General features: G+C 31.4%; 3 protein-coding genes across 3 annotated transcripts; 1 reads left to right on the top strand and 2 right to left on the bottom strand.

Moving 5' to 3' along the window:
* Positions 1 to 1,369: 1,369 nt before the first annotated feature.
* HELRODRAFT_175621 (hypothetical protein) lies at positions 1,370 to 11,378 on the top strand (the record flags this gene model as incomplete). The annotated part of the gene is made up of 14 exons (XM_009023032.1): positions 1,370 to 1,462; positions 2,133 to 2,266; positions 2,644 to 2,840; positions 3,211 to 3,371; positions 3,577 to 3,673; positions 3,765 to 3,979; positions 4,260 to 4,357; positions 6,096 to 6,297; positions 7,753 to 7,858; positions 8,349 to 8,465; positions 8,751 to 9,002; position 10,821; positions 10,894 to 10,943; positions 11,323 to 11,378. 14 exons carry the CDS (start codon positions 1,370 to 1,372, stop codon positions 11,376 to 11,378), a joined length of 1,779 nt encoding a protein of 592 aa, XP_009021280.1.
* A 1,965-nt stretch (positions 11,379 to 13,343) lies between these two features.
* On the bottom strand, positions 13,344 to 17,040 carry HELRODRAFT_113173 (hypothetical protein). Its single transcript, XM_009023031.1, has 8 exons — positions 17,002 to 17,040; positions 16,743 to 16,958; positions 16,187 to 16,255; positions 15,921 to 16,002; positions 15,588 to 15,679; positions 15,247 to 15,380; positions 14,850 to 14,940; positions 13,344 to 13,704 (listed from the first exon to the last, which is right to left on the bottom strand). The coding sequence occupies exons 2-8, from the start codon at positions 16,758 to 16,760 to the stop codon at positions 13,657 to 13,659; spliced, it is 534 nt and encodes a 177-aa protein (XP_009021279.1). The 5' UTR covers positions 16,761 to 16,958; positions 17,002 to 17,040; the 3' UTR covers positions 13,344 to 13,656.
* Positions 17,041 to 20,112: 3,072 nt separating this feature from the next.
* HELRODRAFT_82992 (hypothetical protein) lies at positions 20,113 to 20,391 on the bottom strand (the record flags this gene model as incomplete). The annotated part of the gene is made up of 1 exon (XM_009023030.1): positions 20,113 to 20,391. A coding segment is annotated over one exon (279 nt), but the record flags the coding sequence as incomplete, so codon positions are not given.
* Positions 20,392 to 21,855: the final 1,464 nt, after the last annotated feature.

Here is a 21,855-nt window from a genome sequence, read left to right as displayed (position 1 = left end):
GAGGCAGATAGACAAACATGAGCTGATGTAGGGATGGTGTCCACAACCACATGGAAGTTCCACTGTTTACATACATACACACCACACACAAACTTTTACATAAACACAAAAAAAATGTATGTATATTTTTATGTAAATTCTTGCGTGTATGTATGTGTGTGTGAGTGTTTGCGCGTGCGTTTGTGTGTGTCTGATGGCATGCATGTGAAAATGTATAAATTAATACTTTGGCCTATTTTTCTTTTCAAACAGTGACTTTAAAGTGTTTGGGCAAACACTAACACACAATAACACGCACACACATACATGCATACACGCATACACAGTGTATTACACACATACTGACGGGTCAAAGTTCAACACTTAATTATTAATTAATTATGTGTCCCCACCTTCACACACCTCACGGACACACACACACATACACACGAACACACACACACTCAAACACACGCTCACACATATATGAAAAATATAATATTGAATCATTCAAAACTATCGTTTTAAATGATATTTCAGTATATTTAAGAGTTGATATTATGTTACTTGGTTTGTGATTATAACCATCAATCATATTTTTCACGCACTTCTCTTGTCTTCCTGATTTTGCATCATATCCTTTAATTAAAATCTTCTAACCACTCAGCTGATCGCCTGTGTCTATCTTTAATCTCGAGCTTTTTCCTTACTGCGTACGATCTAGAACGCCTTTCTTTATAGCCCACTGAGTCTTTTTAACATTATATTAACTGGCAATAAAAATAAAATGACAAAGATAAACCCAAAGGCCAGTGAATGATGCCGTGGTCCATCGCTAAGCAACTGTGGGTTATATATGAATATAAATTGATTGATTAGTAGGCTGGTTGGGAGGTCAAACATTTTACTGTTATCTTCAAAGTTTTAAGAAAAGTTATTTTGAATGATGTTTGTGTAATTATGTAATTAATGTCAATGATGTTCTTCAAGTAAAAATAACAATTGGTGGAAATTGACTAGGCAATACATACATACTAAGTACTGTGCATTCTTTTTATCATGTACAACAAATGTATTATTAAGTACACTCCAAGTATGGAAAGTACTTTGTAATATACTACTACATATACTAAGTATATGGCAGTACGTTAAAATTTTGTATGTAATTATTTCTTGCAAAAACAACGCAGCCACTGTGATTCACTTTTAACCGTCTAAAAACTATTGCTCATAAGTTTTTGAAAGCCTGAATTTAATCAAATTTTTGATTAATAAATCTAATAAAAGATTTTAAATTTTTATAATTTGTGGAATTGATTGCCAATTCTCCATTTTTACTTATATAATAATATTTTTAATAAAATAAGTGATAAAAGAAAAATCTCTGACAATGTCATCCTGGCTTGTTTCCATCTTCTTCTTCATCACCATCTGCATTGCCAACTCATTGTCAATACCGAAATCTAACCGGGTGACTGTTAGGGTCAGTGTCAATGTTTCATTTTTATAATTATATTATAATTTTATTATAATAATATTCTGAAATAATTTTCTGGTGTATAGTATATATATTATATTATAATAATTCTCTATGTATTGTGTTAATTTACATTTTATTTCAATTTTTAATTTTTAAAAATTTAAATACTTTCAATATTTTTGTGAAATTTTTCAGATAAAATCTAGTTAGCAATCTTTTCAGTTTAAAACTAAGTACTCAATAATTTATTGAACCTTACTCAATGATACAAACTTCTCTAGAATAAATACATCTGTCATATCTCCTATGTATTATTTGTCAATCAATATATTTATAAGTTTAGTAGGTTGTTACAACAAATAAAATGGCAGTTGATTTTTTTATTAAGTTCTACTGCTAAGGTGGTAATCTTATTACAGTAGATTTTTTTTAGTAAATTTTATTTTATAAACATTCTTTTTGGTGAAAATGTCAGTTGACATTAATTTGTGAGCAGCTTTCAACTTTTTTAACTTTCACTTTCTATTGATTGGTGATTATTTGTAAATCATTTTTGCTTTTTAGATATATTTTTTATTATTTATTCATTAATTTTCATGCTTAATTTATTATTACTAAAAATAAATTATTGTCAAAAGCTTTTAACAAATAAATTTCTTTGTTTTCTCATCAGCCATTCAGTGATGAGGTTCATTTTGAGAATGACGATGAGCACAATGCAGAATACGATCACGATGCCTTCTTGGGGGAAGAGGAAGCAGACGAATTCGATGATCTAACTCCTGAAGAAAGCAAAGAAAAATTAGCGTACGTGCTCTCCTTCATATCACTTTTTATTCTTTGCTTGCTTTTGTAATTAGAACACATTTTATAACTCTCTTGTTAGTTCAATGTGTTGTCAAAAATATCTTTTCAACAATTTAACTATTTGTTATGTTATCTTCTATTTTAGGGCTGATATATTTAGTTAGATTATTTTTAATTCAGTTTTTTTTGTTGGCTGAAAATGTTAGCATTTTTAATGCACTCACACACACACACTCTCTCTCTCTTTCTCTCTCTCTCTCTCTCTCTCTCTCTCTCTCTCTCTCTCTCTCTCTCTCTCTCTCTCTCTCTCTCTCTCTCTCTCTCTGTTTTCTCACACACACTCATAAAAACATTTGAAAAGTCAAACAAACACACAGCATTCTCTTTGACAAGATCGACACAGATGGCGATGGTTTGATCTCAGAAGATGAGATGCAGACGTGGATTAGAAAGATCCAAAATCAGGATGCCAGCAAGGATGCTGACAAAAAGTGGGATGAAATAAATCCCAAACAAGAGAATAGTATGACGTGGGAGGAGTATGAATTCTTCAGCTATGGAACCAGAGAGTCTAGTTTGTGCTTTTTGTTATTTTTAAAAAATTTTCATATTTTATTTGTTTATTTATTTATTTGTTTATCTGCTTGCCTAATTCTTTTATCTAGTTATTTTTTATGTACTTGCATATTTTCTTTATCATATATAGCCTTAGTCTGTTGACTTTCAATTATGTGTTGTGATACTTCAATAGCATTCAATTGCTCTTTCTATTTTTGCCTCCATCATTGCATCCTTATCTAACTGTGATGATCAAACTGAGGCGAATTGCTATTCAAATTTTTTAATTAATGAACAATTATACTAGACAATTAACATGAAAATAAAATGTTAATCCATGAAGAATTGGACATTTTTATTTCCTACTTGTTTTTTTTTTCTTCAAGTTGACTCAAACCCGGATGAAAAACTTCATGAGCTGATAAAGAAAGACCAGAAAAGATGGAGGGCTGCAGATTTTGATCAAGACTCTCTACTCAGCAGATCAGAATTTTCAGCCTTCATGTTCCCGGAGTCTGTCAAGGAGATGGAGGATGTTGTGGCCGAGGTTGTTGATGAGGAAATTATTTTCCTGGTTTTTTTTTGTTTTTTTTCAATGTGGCAGATGTTATCGTTAATAATTGGTCTTTACCTTTAGTAAATGAAATCATTGTGTAGATTGATTGACTATGGGCTAACTGACATATTGACTGACCGACCAAATGACCGACCAACCAACTGATTGACCAACTGATCAATTTTTACAAACACAGGAAACCCTAGAGGAGATTGATGCAAATAAGGATGGACTGGTTGACCTGCAAGAGTTTATCGGTGAGAAACTTTTTCAATGGTTATTGGGCTATGCAAGTGAATAAACAAAGCGTCCACATTATTAATATAATATTTAAATATAATTAATTTAATTTAATTGATCTGAAATAAAATTACTGGCCGCCAGACGATATGGACATTGAGAACAGCGAAGATGAAGACACCGAGGAGAGCAACGCTGAGTGGATAGAATCCGAGAAACAAAATTTCATCGAGAACCTCGATAAGAATAAAGATGGCAAAATGGACAGGGAGGAGGTTAAAAGCTGGCTGATGAGTGAGGAGTGGAACCAAGTTAATGAAGAGACTGATCACCTTTTTAAAGAAGCTGATGAAGACATGGTCATTTTTTATTTTTTTTCTTCATTTGTTATTTATTTTATTATTTATTTATTTATCTTTATATCGATTATAATTTTAAAATTCCATTCATAATTGTTCTTTAATTATTCTTAGTGCATTTTATGTGTTTTAGTTGGTTTGTTTACAAGACCTAATAACATTTTTTTCAAAGAACTTTATGAATTGTGATTCTTTAGAAAAAAGTATTTAAAAAAAAATATTATTGTTTTATAAAACAAAAGTGTTAAATTTTAATAATTTTTTTTATGAATATCTACAGGACAAACACTTATCCAAAAGTGAAATGTTGAACAAGTTTGACCTCTTCGTTGGCAGTCAGGCTACAGACTATGGAGATCTTTTCAACAGGCATGACGAGTTTTGACGGAGAAATAATTTATTTTCAAATAATTTCATGTCAATTTTTATAATTTTTCTTATATCATTACAACTACATGAATACGCATTTATATCATTTACAATTTATACATATACGTGCGTGTGTGCGTTTGTGTGTGTGTGTATATATATATATATATATATATATATTCAGTAGTATATCAAAGTGTATTTTATCCTTTATTTGTTTGGTGTGTTTTAATTTATTTTACTGTTTAATACGTTCTTTGTAGCTTGTATTGTATCGTATTAAATTGGTATTTACTCATTCATTGGTGTCGTGTGTTTGTTAATTTGTACTTGGATGAAATTATTTCTCCCTATTTTATTTTGCTTTTTCATTCAACTTTACTTTTTTTTGTTCTGAACCACCAATAGTTTCTTAAGGCCCAGTATTATATTTATGTATGCTATATTTCAATATTTATAGATGTTATATGGTGGGTTGGATTGTGTTAGTTGTTTGTTTTAGTTTACAATTTTTTTGGAAGTTATGATGTGAAATTATTAATTTCAAAATGTGAAACATTTCGATATCTGAATGCATTTTTTCTATATTTATCCGTTTATTTAATAAAAGATGCCTTTTACTGTTCATTTTGAACTATATCGCTTGTTTAGTACACATTGATAAACCTTATAGTGAATTAAGCTGGTAAATTTTACTAGATTCGTGTGCTACTCGATCGTCTCAGCATGGAAATGTATAATTTAGTAATGGAGATCCTGACATTTTTCAATGTATAGTAACCTAAATCGACTGAATAGTCATCACTGTATAACTGAACGGGCCTTTACAGTTAACATTTTTGTAATGTGGAGCTGATATAGTACATTAGGCCGATAATTTTTTGGTAAATTCTTGCAGTTTTCAATGTCCTGAACAGAAAAATGTACTATTTGGTAATGGAAGTCACAACATTTTTGATATACAGTAACGTGAAATTGTATAATTTTGAAACCCTGAGTACTTAACAACGTTCGCTAGATAAAGTCCTTCGGTCAAAGTGCTTGCTACTGTTAATTTTTTGGCTTTTAAAAATTGTTGCTTAATTGTTTAATGAATTAAACTTTTCAAAATGTGAAGTAAATGAAGAAAAAAAAATTTCTGTAAAGTTAAATTTTTCTGAGGAAAGATTCTTCATAATTTTGGATGACAATTATGTGTCTTCGGTTTTGAACTTAACAGGAAAATTGCTTGGTGCATGCGCAGTGATTTGTTTCTTGATATTGTTAATTATGGATGAGCATTATCGCGATACTTCATTCAAAAAGTAAGTTTTTTTACAAACTTTCCATTTTAATTTTTTTTTCATTTTCGGCCGATTAGCACGAACGTATTAGTTTAATTTGATTAAATTTTGTGATAATATGTGCACGAGGCTTATGTATGTACTGCACTGTTGTACTGCTACTGAGTTATGAAATGAAATGGATTCTGACCTGCTGGCATGCAATGAAATAATTTGATAAATTAAAATAGCCATCTGAATGAGTGCCTCTCTAATCACTTCGTTTAGGCATCAGTGTTTTCATCTTTGATGTCTCCAACCACTTTTTCATAACAATTCATTGCTATTTTATCATTTGCTTTTCTTGGATTCATATTTTTTATGTTTTATGTATAATTATAGCATATTTGATTTTATATGCATGCTTTTTTAGTAGTTTCTTCGTTTTATTTTATTTTTTACAAACATTAATTTTTCAACTATAGCTATGACGATTTCAATGTTGGTTTCGACGGTCGTGGCGGTGGCGGCAGCAGAGGTGGCTACAGAAGTAGTGGTGGCCCCAATCACCAGCAACCACAACAACACAGACCAATACCAGATGATGGTCCGTTCACTGCTTACGTAGGCAACCTACCTCCTGGCATCGTGCAGGGAGATGTTGAATTAATGTTTAAAAATCTATCGGTTTGTTTGCTAACTTTTAGTTTAATTTATTTAATTTTAATTATTCATTTCATTAAATTGAAATCAATTTTACATGACTTTTTTATGTGACATTCTAAATATGCCAAGACCTTTATTCAATACCTTCATTATGCTAATTCAGATCAAATCAGTAAGACTTGTTCGAGATCGAGAAACAGACAAATTTAAAGGTAATTATTATGCCCAATTCTTGTGTGTAAATAAAATAATGTTTTAGTTTTCCATGTTAGTTTTGTTTGTTAGTACAATTAAATCCATTACTGAAATTTTTCAAAAAATGAAGAGATTAGTTTATTTAAAAATACTATCTTTCTATAATGCTACAATGTTAAAGTCTTTGTGTTTTAATAACCATACAATAATTGTTTTTCAGTACTTGAGAAATTTATTTAGTTTACTGATTTTTTGTTTGATAGTTTAATAATGAATAAATTTGGCTGAATTTAGATTTAAAAGTTCAAATAATTTGCAAATTTTGATCATCTATGAATTTTTAATTCAATTTTTTCTTGTATTTTTTAACAAATTCTGATTTCTAATTTCAAATGTTTGATTAAATTGGACCTCAAACTTTTCATTTTAAAGGTTTTGCGTATGTCGAGTTTGCAGACAAGTCATCACTCATTGAGGCTCTTTCGTTTGACAAAGCTGTGAGCATTTTTTTTCATCAAATTATTGTTGTTGCAGTTGCTGTTGTTATTTTTTAAAAGTTGTTAGTCAAATGGTTTCTACAATCATGGAAGTAAAGTAGTGGCAAATGTTTATTGGCTTATTTCAGAATGATTTCTTAAATGGGAGATTTTGTAAAAAGTTAATAATTACATGCTGAGATTTCTATAGTGCCATGAAACGAATTATTGTTAACAATGACTCACCAATAATTATCATCATAATTAATTAATTAATAATCTGTTAATGATAATTAATTAATTATCATCTCGAGGTAGGACGTCATCATTATCATCATTAATACGTTTAAAAATATCTAGATCTAACAAAGTTATAAAACTAATAAAACTATTTAAGGAATGAAATCAGTTTAGCTGAACTGTTTGATTAAGCTTGGCCGACATTGCTAACTAACTAGTAGTGTTGGTGATGTTATTAATAATAGTTTAATGTTTGTTTGTTGTTATCTTGAAACAGTTCTACATCTCAATGTTGGAATGTTGTTAATAGAACAGCACCAAGAATAATGGTACAAAAATGAAATCTTACTAGAAAAAAATTCTGAACTTATTAATGCCAAACAAAAATGAAATGAGGTCTTTAAATGAAATAAGCAAAGACCTGAAAAACATTTTAGCCCGTAAAATTTATTTAACTTAATAAAATAATGAATTAATAAATTTAATTAATTTAATAAAATCAGCAACATTTCTTCAGTTTATCACCATCATTTATTCACTCATTCATTCATTCAACTAACAACAGCTCTTCATAGACAAATACTTGCGAGTCGATGTGGCCGAAGGTCGTAGGTCAGATCAGGGCAATCGAGGTCGTGGTGGAGCTCAGGGAGGCCGGGGAGGATATGACGGTATTTATTTATTATTATTATTATTATTATTGTTGTTGTTGTTATTATTGTTGCTAGTGATCTTATTTTTTTTATTAGATTTTTGTTACAGTATAATATCCTATTTGATATTTTAGGACAATCTTTCTTTGTCTGCCTTCATTTCATTCTTAAATAGTTTCTTATTTGGTTTTTTGACATACAAGTTATGGAAAACTTGTTGCTTTTTGTTATTTTTCTAAAATTTATTTCATATTATTTTTATTTTGTTTCATCTTATTCCATCCTTAATGAAGCTTCTTTTTCATTCAGAGGTTGGTACAGTATGGTTAAGTGTACAAATGCAAAACTAGAATTATAGTTAAGGATAGTTAAGTGAAATGTATGTTAATATAAATAAATTTCACAAATATGCACATGTGTGTGTGTGTTGTGGATTTGTGTGTGTGTGTGTGTTGATTTGTGTGTGTGTATTGAAAAGAGCGTCATGTTTTGAGATGTTCACTTGCAGGTAGCAGAGGGAGAGGTGGCCCTGGTGGACGAGGGGGAGGTCCGGGGCCTAGAAATGATGGGAGTTCATTCTATGGAGGGGATGGTTCTTATGGAGGAAATCGACAAAATAGAGAAGGTACTGTCTGTCCATATGCACATCTGCCTATCTATATATCCATCCATATATCCATCCATCTAAATTTTTATCCATCGAGTTTTTCCATCTATTTATCCATCCATCTAACTATCTGTCCATTTTTTTATCAATTTACCCATCATTCATTTCTCTACCCATCACTTCATTTTGGATTCATTTATACTATCCATTTATACCATACCATCTATTGTATTTTTGTATCTTAACTTGTATTTCGATATGAAATTGGATAGTGCAACAAATACTATTCCACAATCTCACCAGGTGGCGGTTACAACAGAAGTGGTCGGGGTGGCGGCTACCAGCCTCAGCCGCAGCAGCAACAGAACCAGGATAGATACCACCAGTCACAGCAGCAACAGCAGAACAGGCGAGGCGGTGGTCCCGGTGGTGGCTATGGAAGGAATGAAAGTGGATGGTCGGGAGGCGGTCGACGAAATGATTACAACAACAGAGCCAGGAAAGATAGCGAAAACAAAGGGCCCATAGAGTCCACCCTACGAGAATTATCTCCTGGTTTGTTTTTCCTATTTTTTTCAAAACAACAACAACACACGTTTAGACGGCATTTTCCCCGAGATCGGGGGTTGCCGTTTGGCTACCTATGATGAAACCGAAATACTCCTCAACGCCATCCAAATCTGTCACTCGCCTCAGTATCACGCAACCCCGCTTTCACCCTGTCCTTCTCCACCTGCTCTCTCCATCCCAATCGCGGACAACCCCTTCCTACCACTCCTTCAACCTCGAACTCCAACGCTCGCCTAATCTCGACCCTTTCATCCCTTCTCAACACATGTCCATACCACCGCAATCTCGATCTCCTTATCAATGTCACAATGTCCTCATTCAGTCCCATCATTGACATCAGCTCTGTACTACTCCTATCCTTCACTTTAACCCCACACATCATCCTCCCCATAGCTATTTCAGCCCTCTGCAGTACACTTTCCTCCTCTCTCTTCAACACCCAAGTTTCACCACCATATACCATCGCTGCTCTCACACATGCTTTATATACCCTCCCTTTCATCTTCACTGACCATTTCTTTCCACACAATACCCCACCCAGTTCCCTAAATTTCATCCATCCCACACGAACTCTAGCCGTAACTGCGCTCAAACATCCTCCATCCGCATTCAGCTTATCCCAACAAAGCTTTCCACTCTTTCAATACCACCACTCAACCCCGTCCTTGCGTCCGTCCTATTAATCACACCATGAACACATTTCTTACATTTGAACGTGCTTTCCACCTTTTTCAGTGCCCCCCTCACACCACTACATCTCTTATGCACCCATTTCTGACATCCTATACACAATACCGAGTTAGCCTTCACTCTTCTGTCACATACCCCACAGGGGTCTATTTTACTTATCACTCGCTCCCCACCTTCCCCACTCACCATTATCTTCGTCTTACCAATATTAACTTTTAACCCTTTCTTTTCAATAACACTTTTCCATCTGTCAAATTTTAACTGCAATTCTTCCATGCTATCAGCCATCAAGACTAAATCATCTGCATACAAAATCTCAAATAACAACCCCTCCATTATGTTTCCACACACAACATCCATCACAATTGCAAACAGAAACGGTGATAAGACTGATCCTTGATGCACTCCTACCTTAACACTAAAAGCGTCCGACACCCCCCTTCCAACCCTCACCTTTGTCTTTGCCCTTTCATACAGCTGCATCACAGCTTTAACAAGTCTCTCATTCACTCCTTTCTTCGTCAACACTCATTCAATGACCTTCCTCGGTACTCGATCAAAAGCCTTTTCTAGATCCACAAAACACATGTACAATCTTGGTTTCTTCTTTCTATAATTCTCCTGCAACATTCTCACCATAAACAACGCATCCACCGTTCCCCTACCAGGCATAAACCCACACTGCATTTCATTAACTGTCATTAACTTTTTTCAAAAGTTCTTTTTTTATATATTTTCAAATATATTTCTCTTTGTGATTCATTTACTCATCGTGAGGTAAATGAGATAAAATTAGGATTTATATTATAATCTGATAGTCTCGCTCACATGTAACAAATAATAGACAATAACAATGACAAAATGGAATATAAGCGAAGGAGGTAGGGAGTGCCAGAAAATTTTATTTATGTTGCAGTTTTTCTATTCATGGTCCCTTTTAAAATTAGCTTGCTCATAGTTGTAAATGTTCATTCTGTTTAGACTACTTCAGACAATTGTATTTTAAATAACCTAACACTATCTCTGACAGCATTATTTAATTGATAATTACAAATAAATTAGCTAAATGAATGAACGAAATAATTTTTATCTCTGATTTTTCATTTTTCACAGAGTCAGCGTGCCAGACCAAAGTTGCAACTGCTACCGAGAACCGTGAAAGACCCCTATAAACACTGTGGTACAGATCTGAAAAGAATGCCAGTATTTTTGGCACGGGAAAACCCAGAGATGAAAGTATGCGTGTGTCTGTACTATCTGTATGTGTGTGTGTATGTTTGTTTATGAGGATTTTGCGTGACTAACTCTCTGACTGCCTGTCAATCCCACCCGATGATGACTTATTTTAAAGAATTTTTATTGCAACCTTTTATATAGTTGGTCTATAAATTTTTGGCAGTTCTTCAATAGATAGATCTGTCATGATTGCTGGGATTAATTAATTTCGTGATTTGTATGATTGTACATAAGGAACGAGATCCATTTTAATATTCATTAAAATACTATGTGATTGAAGGAGGGTATTAATTTGTGTTGCTTATGTTTAGATGAAAAATATACATTAAATTGTTATAAAAATTATAAAATCATTTGAATCCCCCCCCCCCCGATGCAGCACTGCACCCTGATGAACAGAAAACATCGCCCCACGTATCTGAGAGTAAAGACTGAATTGAATTGACGATGATGATAATGATGATGATGATTATATCTTGTTTCATTCATTCATTCATTTCTTCTCTCATTTTTTTTTAAATTTTATAAATATTAATCGTTAGATTTTATGAACTTAAAATTAAAAATATATGAATTGATAAAATAATGGAATAATTTTTATTTTATCGTATGAATAAATATTATTACTATTATTATTATTGTTGTTGTTGTTGTTGTTATTATTACTACTATATTTTCTTAATGGACTGATTCGTTTTAGTTAAATGATTTGTCTCGTAAGCTGTTATTTATGAATTTATTTATCCAATTAATTGGTTAATTAATTGGTTATTTGATTAATTGGTTAATTAATTAATTGGTCAATTAATTAATTAATAAAAATGTGATGCACGCATAGTATGGCTTACGTACGTATGTGTGTTTGTGTATCTGTATGACACTGTACGCTTACATTACATTGCAAACTTCTATACAGACGAGTGTGTACATAGATGTGTGTGATGTATGTGTGTGTGTGTGTGTACTTTTGTAATGTATAAGATGTGGTTGAGTCCGAATGCTCACTTGTACACTTGTGTATGCATTTTTTGCCCCGTGCAAGCATTTGGTTAAATTATTTGATTTAATTAACTGTACGGGCGTATTTCCTCATATCTTATATGTATATATATGTGTATAAATGCATGCATTCATACTTACATAGAGAAGTGTGCGTGTGTATGTACAGTACATGTATATAATACAAATGTATGTATAATTATACCATGGGTGTATCGCTTGTATTGTACTTTTTTGTATAGCATTGTATATTGATCGATGTACAAACAGCACCGTTTGTATAAATATTTCTTTTTATACAAATGTATGTTTGTACAGGCGCCTATGTACGTATATTTTTTGTTTGTGTGTGTGTGTGGATATTTCATTTCAAGTTAGAGCATTTGCTTATGTACATGTTTGTATGTATGTTTGCAATATATATATATACATATTCATATGTTCACATACATACAATATGTATATATATATATGTATATATATATATATATTACGGAATATAATATTTTTATATACATATTATACAAATGTAGGTATGTATGTATTAATATCTTTTCTAAAAATTCATACGTGAATGTGTACGACTTTCTCTCAGTTTGTTTTTCGGAAGCATTAGAATATTTTAATTTTAATATATATATATATATATATATATATATATATATATATATATATATTATTTTTTATCGCCACCACAATCGCATTGTTGAATACTAATGCTACTATTAATAATAATAATTATAATTATTGTTTTATCATCATGGTTTTTCATTGTCACGTATGAATTCAGGTTTTTTTTCCTACTCATAATTTTTTATAATAATAATATTATTATTATCGTTGCTAAAGATGCTGAAATGCGGTTGGTCATGTTCATTTTAGAACATATTTCCACTGCATGTTCTTAAACCCACTGGATTGTGAAAATTAATCCTTTATTAATGGATAATTAATTTTATTGGTAAGGTTAATTAATGGACAATGTTTTAATCTGGCAGTTATGATTTAATGTTCAAAATCGTTTGGAATAAAAGGTCTTCTTAGGTAGATTCTGTTTATCGGAATTTCGCCGTTTTGCAGTCTTAACCAGTATCTAATGATCATGTATATACCTACATGTATATTATATATATAAATCTTCAATTTCTTCAGCGTAAAGTAAACTATTCGTACCACCATCATGAAATAGAAAATTGTTTTGCTTCTGTTGAGGTTCTAAAAATTTGGGCACTTCTAGCGTGGATACTTGCGTAGGTATATACGCCCATCCAGATACTATATTTGAAAATCACGGTCAATGATGACCATAGAAGATGAAAAAACTGAGTTTCTACATCTATGTTGATGGCGTATTTATTTATAAATATAAAACTTTATTATAATCCAATTTTATTATTTGGTAAGTTTTACTAATAATTTTTGGGAGTAAATTTTTGCCTTTAAATAAAATCTAGTAAGTAAATTCAGAATAAGCAACGAAATAAAGAACGAAAGATATGCAAATAAATAACAAAAACAAACAGTTAATGATATATAGCATGTAACAGTATGTGACAACAACGTACATAGTCATACAACAGACAGTCAGTTTAAATCTTGTAACAATAATATTGTAACACTAATAATTAATAACAATTATATTTATTAATAATCACATGCAAAAATTATAAAAATATGTAAGGAATATAATGAATCAGTAAATCAGGAATGATATTTATTTCAAAAGAGGCCATTTTATTTGATCCTTGGCCGATTGGATGACCTGAAAAGAGTTTTTAATTAATTTAGTAATATAAGAGTAGTTATTATTATTGTTATTATATGTTGTCTAAAATAATATATTAAAAAACTGAAAATTTCTGTTGAAAAAGGTAACGCAATTAACCAACACCAAATGGCAGAAGAACAATATAAATAAACACTGCCACTACTACTAAAAACGATTACATTGATAAGAAGAAAACCAAAATAAACAAGAATCAGTAGCATTAGAAGAATGATCTAGCAGCCTCAAGAGAATAGTATGATCAACAGTATCAAAAGCAGAGGAAAAGTCAAGAGCAAGAAGAAGAGAAGAAAAGTAAGATTACTATTGTCACTAGAGAGAAGAATATCGTTATGTATTTTGAGTAAAGAGGTTTCAGTACTGTGAGCAGGTCTGAAACCAGATTGAGATACAGGTAGCAAGGAGTTACAAAAATAAAGTAATAATAATAATCAGAAAAAATTAATCTGATTGGTTGTAAATTAGGCTGATTTTATATTGAGAATTATGTACAAGCCCATAATAATTATAAGCTTTATTATGATAGTAGGAATAATAATAAAAATAACAAAAATGATAATTATTAAATATAATAATAATTATAATTATTAATATTATTGATTGATCAACCTTCAACTTTCCAGATACCAGCTTAATACATTGATGGTGAATAAGTCGTAAATAAAAATAGTAAAGAATTAATTAATATACATAATTAATTTATTTATTAATCATTTAATTAATCAAATTATTTAATTAATTGACTTTTGAACTTTGAATATTTCTTTTCCTACACTTAAATTTGCTTATTTTAAGAACCATCGAACACAAACTCAACAAAACTCTATCCTGTTGTACATGCAACAAAACATTTTAATTATTCTTTTTAAATAAAATAAAAAAATCATCAAACTAAAATAAATTACCATTAATAATAATTTCTATTGTAATCATTATTAACTAAAACATTATTAAACTTTCTAAAAAAAGATACAAATTCATGAAACAAAAATTTTGTGAACACTGTGTGTAAATATGGATGTATATACTTAAGTGTGTTTGTTTGCTTGGGCGTGCGTGTGTGTGAATGTGTGCGTGCGTGTGTGCGTATGTGTGTGTATGCGTGTGTACACTATACTAACAGATGCAATAGTTTGTTCTCCCAATGGTAAATCATCCATTCTGAAGCAGGCCCTCTGTGAAACTATGGCTGGGTCGCATTCAAGTATCAGACTAAGAGTAAATTGAAAGAAGTAAAAGTACTAAATGCGGAAAGAAGTAAAAATACGAAATAAAGTATTAAGTAACAGTTGGGTTGAGCGGCGAGTAACTATTTGCCGTTAAATATGTGATAATTAAGTTATCAACCGTTTCATCTTTATCATTGTATTGTCAATATCATCATCGATATTCTAGAACTACCATTGGCAATATAACACGACTAGCACCACACACACACGCGCGCGCGCGTACACACACGCGCGCACACGCATAAAAAACACGTACAAACACACACACCACGCACACACACACACTAACCCAGAGTCACATATCTCATCAATGGCCAGGAATACTCCGTCCATGTTATCAAGCAGAGCTCGCTTTTCAACGTTCTTACGTAGCAGTGTACTGATACTCTCGTGAATGCAGTTTAGTACACTTACCAAGATTAACTGTATGAGTTATAATAATAATTATTATTATAATAATAATAATGATAATAAAGATAATAATTTAAGTGGCTCAGTGGTGTAATGCTCAAGCTGGCTGACACTGATGTTGTAGTGACTGAAATTGAATGTAAAGAGATCCAGATCATCACGTGTGTGTGTGTGTGTGTGTGTTTGTCTGTGTGTGTGTGTGTATGTGATTTAGGTTACTTCGTTTTCCTGTGCAGATCCTATGACATAAAAGAGTAGGTCGACACTACTCCTGTATATGCAGATGAGTCCTTCCAACATCAATATCTCGGCTGTTTGAAAAGGGGAGAGAGAAATATTATTTTAATTATAATATAATATATTAAAATATAATAAAAATAATATTATATAATAAAACAAATATATTATTGAATAAATGTATGGATGAATGGATGAATCAATCAATCAATCAACTAATTAATTAATCAGTATATCAAACATTATTTTTATCAAACAACGATAGAAATATTTAATAATATAATTAATTATTATTAATAATAGAAATATTATAACCATTCGTCTTGTGAGTCTTACTGAAAAGGCTCTTCTCAAAGACTTTCTGCTCTTTAACAGTTGGAAATAAGGAATCATAATACTAGTTTAAAAAAAAAGTATGTTAAATTATTTTTTGACATTTTATATCTTGAATATTTAATCAATTGGCGAACATGTAATTAATTAATTAATTAAATGTAAAACTAATTAATTAATTAACTAATTAGATATTTTATGTAATAACACCAGTAGTAATATTATTTTTTTATTATTTTCCTTCTAACCCTAGCGAAGAGTCTGTTACCATCATTGTCCATGATCAATATGCCTTTCACCAAGTACATTGAGGGGTCCTTAACAATTATAATTCATAATAATAATATAAATAAATAAATAAATGAATAACAATAATGAATAATTTATTTATATATATAATATACAGTACAGGTGCAATTTAATTTAATGTGCTGTCGGTGTGTTGTATTAATTACTTAGCAAATAAATTAATAAATCATCAAAGGTTTCTTTAATTTTTAAAAACCAAACAGTAACGTTAACCAAACTTTATAGTTTATATTGAACTGTTTGATTTAAGTTTTAAAGTGGGATGTTTTAAAATTTAAATACTCAAAAAAAGATTCTTTTTCAACTTATTTTTTTTTAAATATTCAAATAAAATAAAATGTGATGCAAATATCAGAATAATATCAAATAAAATATATAATATCAATAAGTAATAGAATTATTGATAATATTACAATTGTCTATAATGAAAAATTAAAAATTAATTAAATTTTTAAAATTTTAGAAAAGTATTTTCAAGAAACAGAAAACAAGCACCAATAATCCCGGTTCCATCTTGACAATTAAAAAAATTATGAAAATTAATTTAAAATTATTCTTTCTTATTTTTCGTACAAACTTGATTAAACACAAATAAATAAAAATATTATTTTATTAATTACGTGACAACTGTTTACGTGGAAAAACTATTAAAAGTGAATTTATATTTAATAATTAAAAACTAAAAATAAATTCTATTTAAAAATTTTAAACATTGCATCAATAGCATTGTCCATTTCGTTAAATATATATATATATTCACCCATACATTTCACATAAGCATATAATATGCATGAATTCACGTTCTTATTTTAATGAATTGCATTAGTTGTTGCTTTGCTAAAAGCCATTTAAAAACATCAAGTTACTGTCAGTTTTTGTGAGTTTAGGTAAGAGTATTGCGCTATATAAGTGATTGGTTGATTGATTAAAATATGTATCTATTAATGGTTTCTTCTTGTCGTAGTTGTTGCAGTCGTTGAAGTTGTGGCCTCTGTAGTTGCTGTGGCTGTTGTTGTTGAAGTTGATGAGGGTAATCAAGTAGTTGTTGATGGCATTGTATATGTTGTTGATGTTGAGGTTCATTTTCTAGTTGCGGATAATGTTGATGATGATGTTGGTGATGAATGTCTGGTAAACGTTGTTGTTGCGTTAGTGGTCGATGTTGTATTAGTTGTTGGTCTTTTAGACAATTTTTACGCAGTTGTTCTTCTTGTTCTTCCAACTGTCGTTTCAATAGAAACTGCTGTTGTTGTTGTTCTAGATGAAGAAGTTGTTGTTTGGTTATACATTGTTGTAATTGTTGCTGTTGCTGCTCTATAAAATGATGCTGCATATGTGGTTGTTGTTGTAGAGGTGGTTGTTGTACCAAAGGAGGTTGTTGTACAGATTTCGATACAGGTTTTTGTTGTATATGTTGTTGATTGTGAAACAATTGCTGTTGTTGCTGAGTTTGTTGTTGCTGGGTTTGTTGTTGCAGAGGTTGTTGTTGCAAAGATTGTTGTTGCAGTGACTGTTGTTGTAGAGACTGTTGTTGTAGAGACTGTTGTTGTAGAGACTGTTGTTGTAGAGACTGTTGTTGTAGAGACTGTTGTTGTAGAGACTGTTGTTGTAGAGACTGTTGTTGCAGAGACTGTTGTTGCTGCAGAGGTGGTTCTTGCAAAGATAGTTGCTGTTTTTGACGTAGTAGTTGTTGCTTCATTTCTTCTTGTATGCGTTGTTGTTGTTGCAGTAGGAGTTTTAGTTGCTCTTGCTGCTCTTCTTGTATACGTTGCTGTTGGTCTATTTTTTGTTGCAGAAGTTTTTGTTGTTCCTGAACGCGCAAGTTTTCCTGCTTGATTTGCAGGATGTACTGCGCGTGAGTCATGTCTTCAGGTATGTAGACTTTCAGGTCACTGTCTTCCAACGTTGATTCTATTTTAACCGGGGGTTTGTACTTTATTCGCACGCGTGGCTTGCTCGTCGCCGTTGTTGTCGCGGCTACTGCTGTTGTCGCTGTTGCTGCTGTCGTTACTGCTGCCGCCGTAGTTGATGTCGCTATTGTTGATGTTATTGAATTTGTTATTGTAGATGAGACAGGCTTAGGAATGTATTCTAGTTTTGGCATGACAGATGTAGTTGTTGTCCTTAATGTATTAGCAATGTTATTGGTAGTAATAGAAGTAACAAAAGTAGTAGTAGTAGTGGTAGTAGTAGCAGTAGCGTTCGTGGTCGTAATATTATGTTGTGGTTGGTTGATTTTGAGATGCGATCTTATTGGGGTGGATGTAGATTGTGGATTGAATTTGACGCTGACGAATGAATTCTTATTGAGTGTGTTATTCAGCGTGCTGTCCTCTTCAATGTTATTTTTTTCACTCAACTGCTTGGCTAGGTATAGCTGAAATGCTGTTGGTTTCGGCTTTGCGGCAAGGTCGTTGCTGCTGATTTTGTTGTCCGTATTTTTATCTTTGTTGTTGTTGTTTATGTTGTTATTACTGGTTGCTGATTCTTTGGTTTTGATTTCAATTTTATCAAAATTAAAATTTTTTGGGATTTCTGTGGAAAATTTAACTTCGGCGCTGGTTTTAGCAACTGGCTTGTGAGCGATCTCGTTTTGATGATTTTTCGCGTTAGTTTCGGCTTTGGTTTCCGGTAATTTTTTGCCTTTTAGGTTTGTTCTCTTGGTTCGTTTCGTTGGCTCTACGTTACTCATTGTTTTTGCGTTTCTTAATGTAATGGGCTTATTGCAGTCTATTTTAATGTTGTCGTTGTTGTTGATGATGTTTTTTGGTTCGGACTGAAAGTCTTGTTTCTTTCGTTGTTGTTGGATTTGTTGTTGAATTTGTTGTTGTTGAATTTGTTGTTGTTGAATTTGTTGTTGTTGTTGCGAATGTTGTTGTTGATGAAGATGTTGTTGTATTTGATGCTGATGTTGTTGTATTTGTTGCTGATGTTGTGGTATTTGCTGCTGATGATGTTGCGTTTCCCGTTGTGGATGTTGCTGATGATGTTGTATTTGTTGTTGATAATGAGGAATTTGTTGCAACTGTTGATGTTGTAGTTGTTGCTGATGTGATTGCATTAGCTGTTGTTGTGGTTGTTTTTTAATGTCTAAAAATTGATTCGGAACATTGTGGACTTCGATGGGTTTTTCAACCATTTTGGTCATTTTCTTTGGTCTGCCTGGTTTCTTTTTTGGTTCTAACACTTTAACTGTGGTGGTAGCGATTGTGGGATTACACGGTAAAATGATGACATCATCGTCGTTTTCGTCATCTACGTATTTATTATTATTCATATTTTTGCTACTTTTTGCCCTGCTGCTTTTCATATGTGCGTTTAGAGGAGGGTTTTTTTTATTGTGGTTGCTGTAGCTGATGTTGAAATCATCGTCGTCGTCGTCGTCCCAAATTCGTTTCTTTGATCTTGGCATTGTTTTCTTTGCCTTTCATTAGAAAAATTGTAGCTATTATATTGTTAATTTTAAGCAATTATACTAAATGTAGCACTAATTATACATATATTATTATTTAATGAGAAAATATTATTTTTTAATTTAAAAAATTATCAAATAAAATTGATAGTTTTTAGAGAATGAATTTACTCACTATGTGAGCCGGTTTTGCTACCTGCGGCTCATTATGAACGTAGATGTTTTTGCAGTTATCAATGTTGTTGTTAGTGTTAGTGTAGTTGACGTTTTTGTAGTTGTTGCGGCTGTTAACTGCAGCAGCAGCAACAGATGTAGCGGTAGTTGCAACTGTATTGTATACATTGTCGTATTTTTCATGGCTGTCGTCATCGTTATAACCCTGTTTAAGATAAAATATTGTGTTAATTAAATCAGAAATTTCAAATCTAATTATTATTTCAAATTTGACCAATATCAAATAAATTTGAATAAAATATAACCGGGCATAGATAACCAAATACTGACCGTTGTTGCTTTTAGCAATTTCTCGTAAAAGCGGACACTGGGATTTTCAAAAAGGACCAGTTCAGTTCTATCATACTCCACCCAATCTTTAACTCCCAAAAACAGAGTGTACTCGAATCTTATAGATTTGGGATATCCGTCATTCCTTAGATGTATCTCGATTGGGAAGGTGAACCCTGCATATCCGGACTCTACCACTTTGTAGGGCTCCTTGTAACAGACTGTTATAACAATAATAATAAATAACTTTTAAACATTTTGAAATTAAGAAAATTATAAGTTAATATGATAATGACAATAATTTCTCAATTATTAATGTTTCGATTTAAAATTTTACAATAGTAGTCCCACAATTACTTACCTCTTAACGGATTGTGAAAAGATGGATGTAGATGGAACTTCACTTTTTCCACAACTGCTTCTAGGTTCCATTTTTGGCCACTTTGTTGCTGGTTTGCGATGTTTTTGCCCTTACTTTTGACATCTACCGACTCTACGAAAACCACCCAATCGTGCGTAAAACCCTGGGGCGTGGGTTTCTGCCTCTTTGCTGCTTTGTGGCCGATTTTCACTTTTAATTCATACTTCTAGGAATTAAAAAAATTTAATTAATGTTTTATTATATTAAAGTATTATTTTTACCAAATATTATAGACTAATTACTGCAAATAATCAATTAGATACATGAGATTAAATTAATTATAATAGATATCTTTACTAACTGCTTTATTGACTGCGCCTGAGTGCTCACATCTTATTATTTTCTTATTGGTTGCCATTGATTTTTCATTTAAAAAAATTTAAATATTTTTTAAAAATTTAACTATTTCAATAATTAATCACCTATTTTAAACCGTATTGCACCGATAAATTTGAATAATAATTAACATAAGTTCCGTTAAAAATTTACTAACGACCCAATTCGTTAACGACTCAAATCATCTAGCTATAGGTATATATACCCGTGAAGACGGCAATGAGATTTAGAAAGAGAATCAGAGCAAAGGTTTTTAACAACATATATTAAATTACAACTCCTGTAATAAAATTGAGTAACACTAATGCAGTTTATTAAACAAAGACAAAGAATAAGCCAATAAACCGATCAATTTATTAGCCGGTTAAATCTTCGATAAAGAACACGTTTGGATGGCTTTGATGAACTGTTGGGCATTTTAAGAATACCCTGCTATTTTTACCACCAATAAAAATAGTAAGTCGTAAAATGACTGTGTTTCAATCGTTACCATATATGATTTATAATGTATATAAGAGTTAAGTTTTGTTTTAATTAACAGTTGTAAAAACAAAAAATATTTTATGATGTGTGAGATTGTTCGGCAAATAATAAACTGACCATGATTTACTACTACTACTAATGATGCTGCTACTACAACTACTGCTGCTACCACTACTACTACTTTTATTACTGTTTTGTATAGGCAATATTAACAATAATGTTGTTTCTTCAAGTTTCAATGTTGTTTCGTCAAGTTTTCCAAAAACAATGTCAACAAATTAATTTTAAAAATTCTATGAAAGTATTGTGTGGAATGTTTAAAACTTAATATGATTCTTTGTCCTTGTCATTAACTCTTTTGACGAAGAATGAACTACGTGCTTACAAAGGAATTTGACAATGCTGACGTCAACTACAAACTTAAACGTTCTATTCAACAACTATTTCAATCA

This window comes from Helobdella robusta (genome assembly GCF_000326865.2).
Source record: "Helobdella robusta unplaced genomic scaffold HELROscaffold_34, whole genome shotgun sequence".
NCBI lineage: Eukaryota > Metazoa > Annelida > Clitellata > Rhynchobdellida > Glossiphoniidae > Helobdella > Helobdella robusta.
This window is presented reverse-complemented; position numbering and strand designations above follow the sequence as displayed.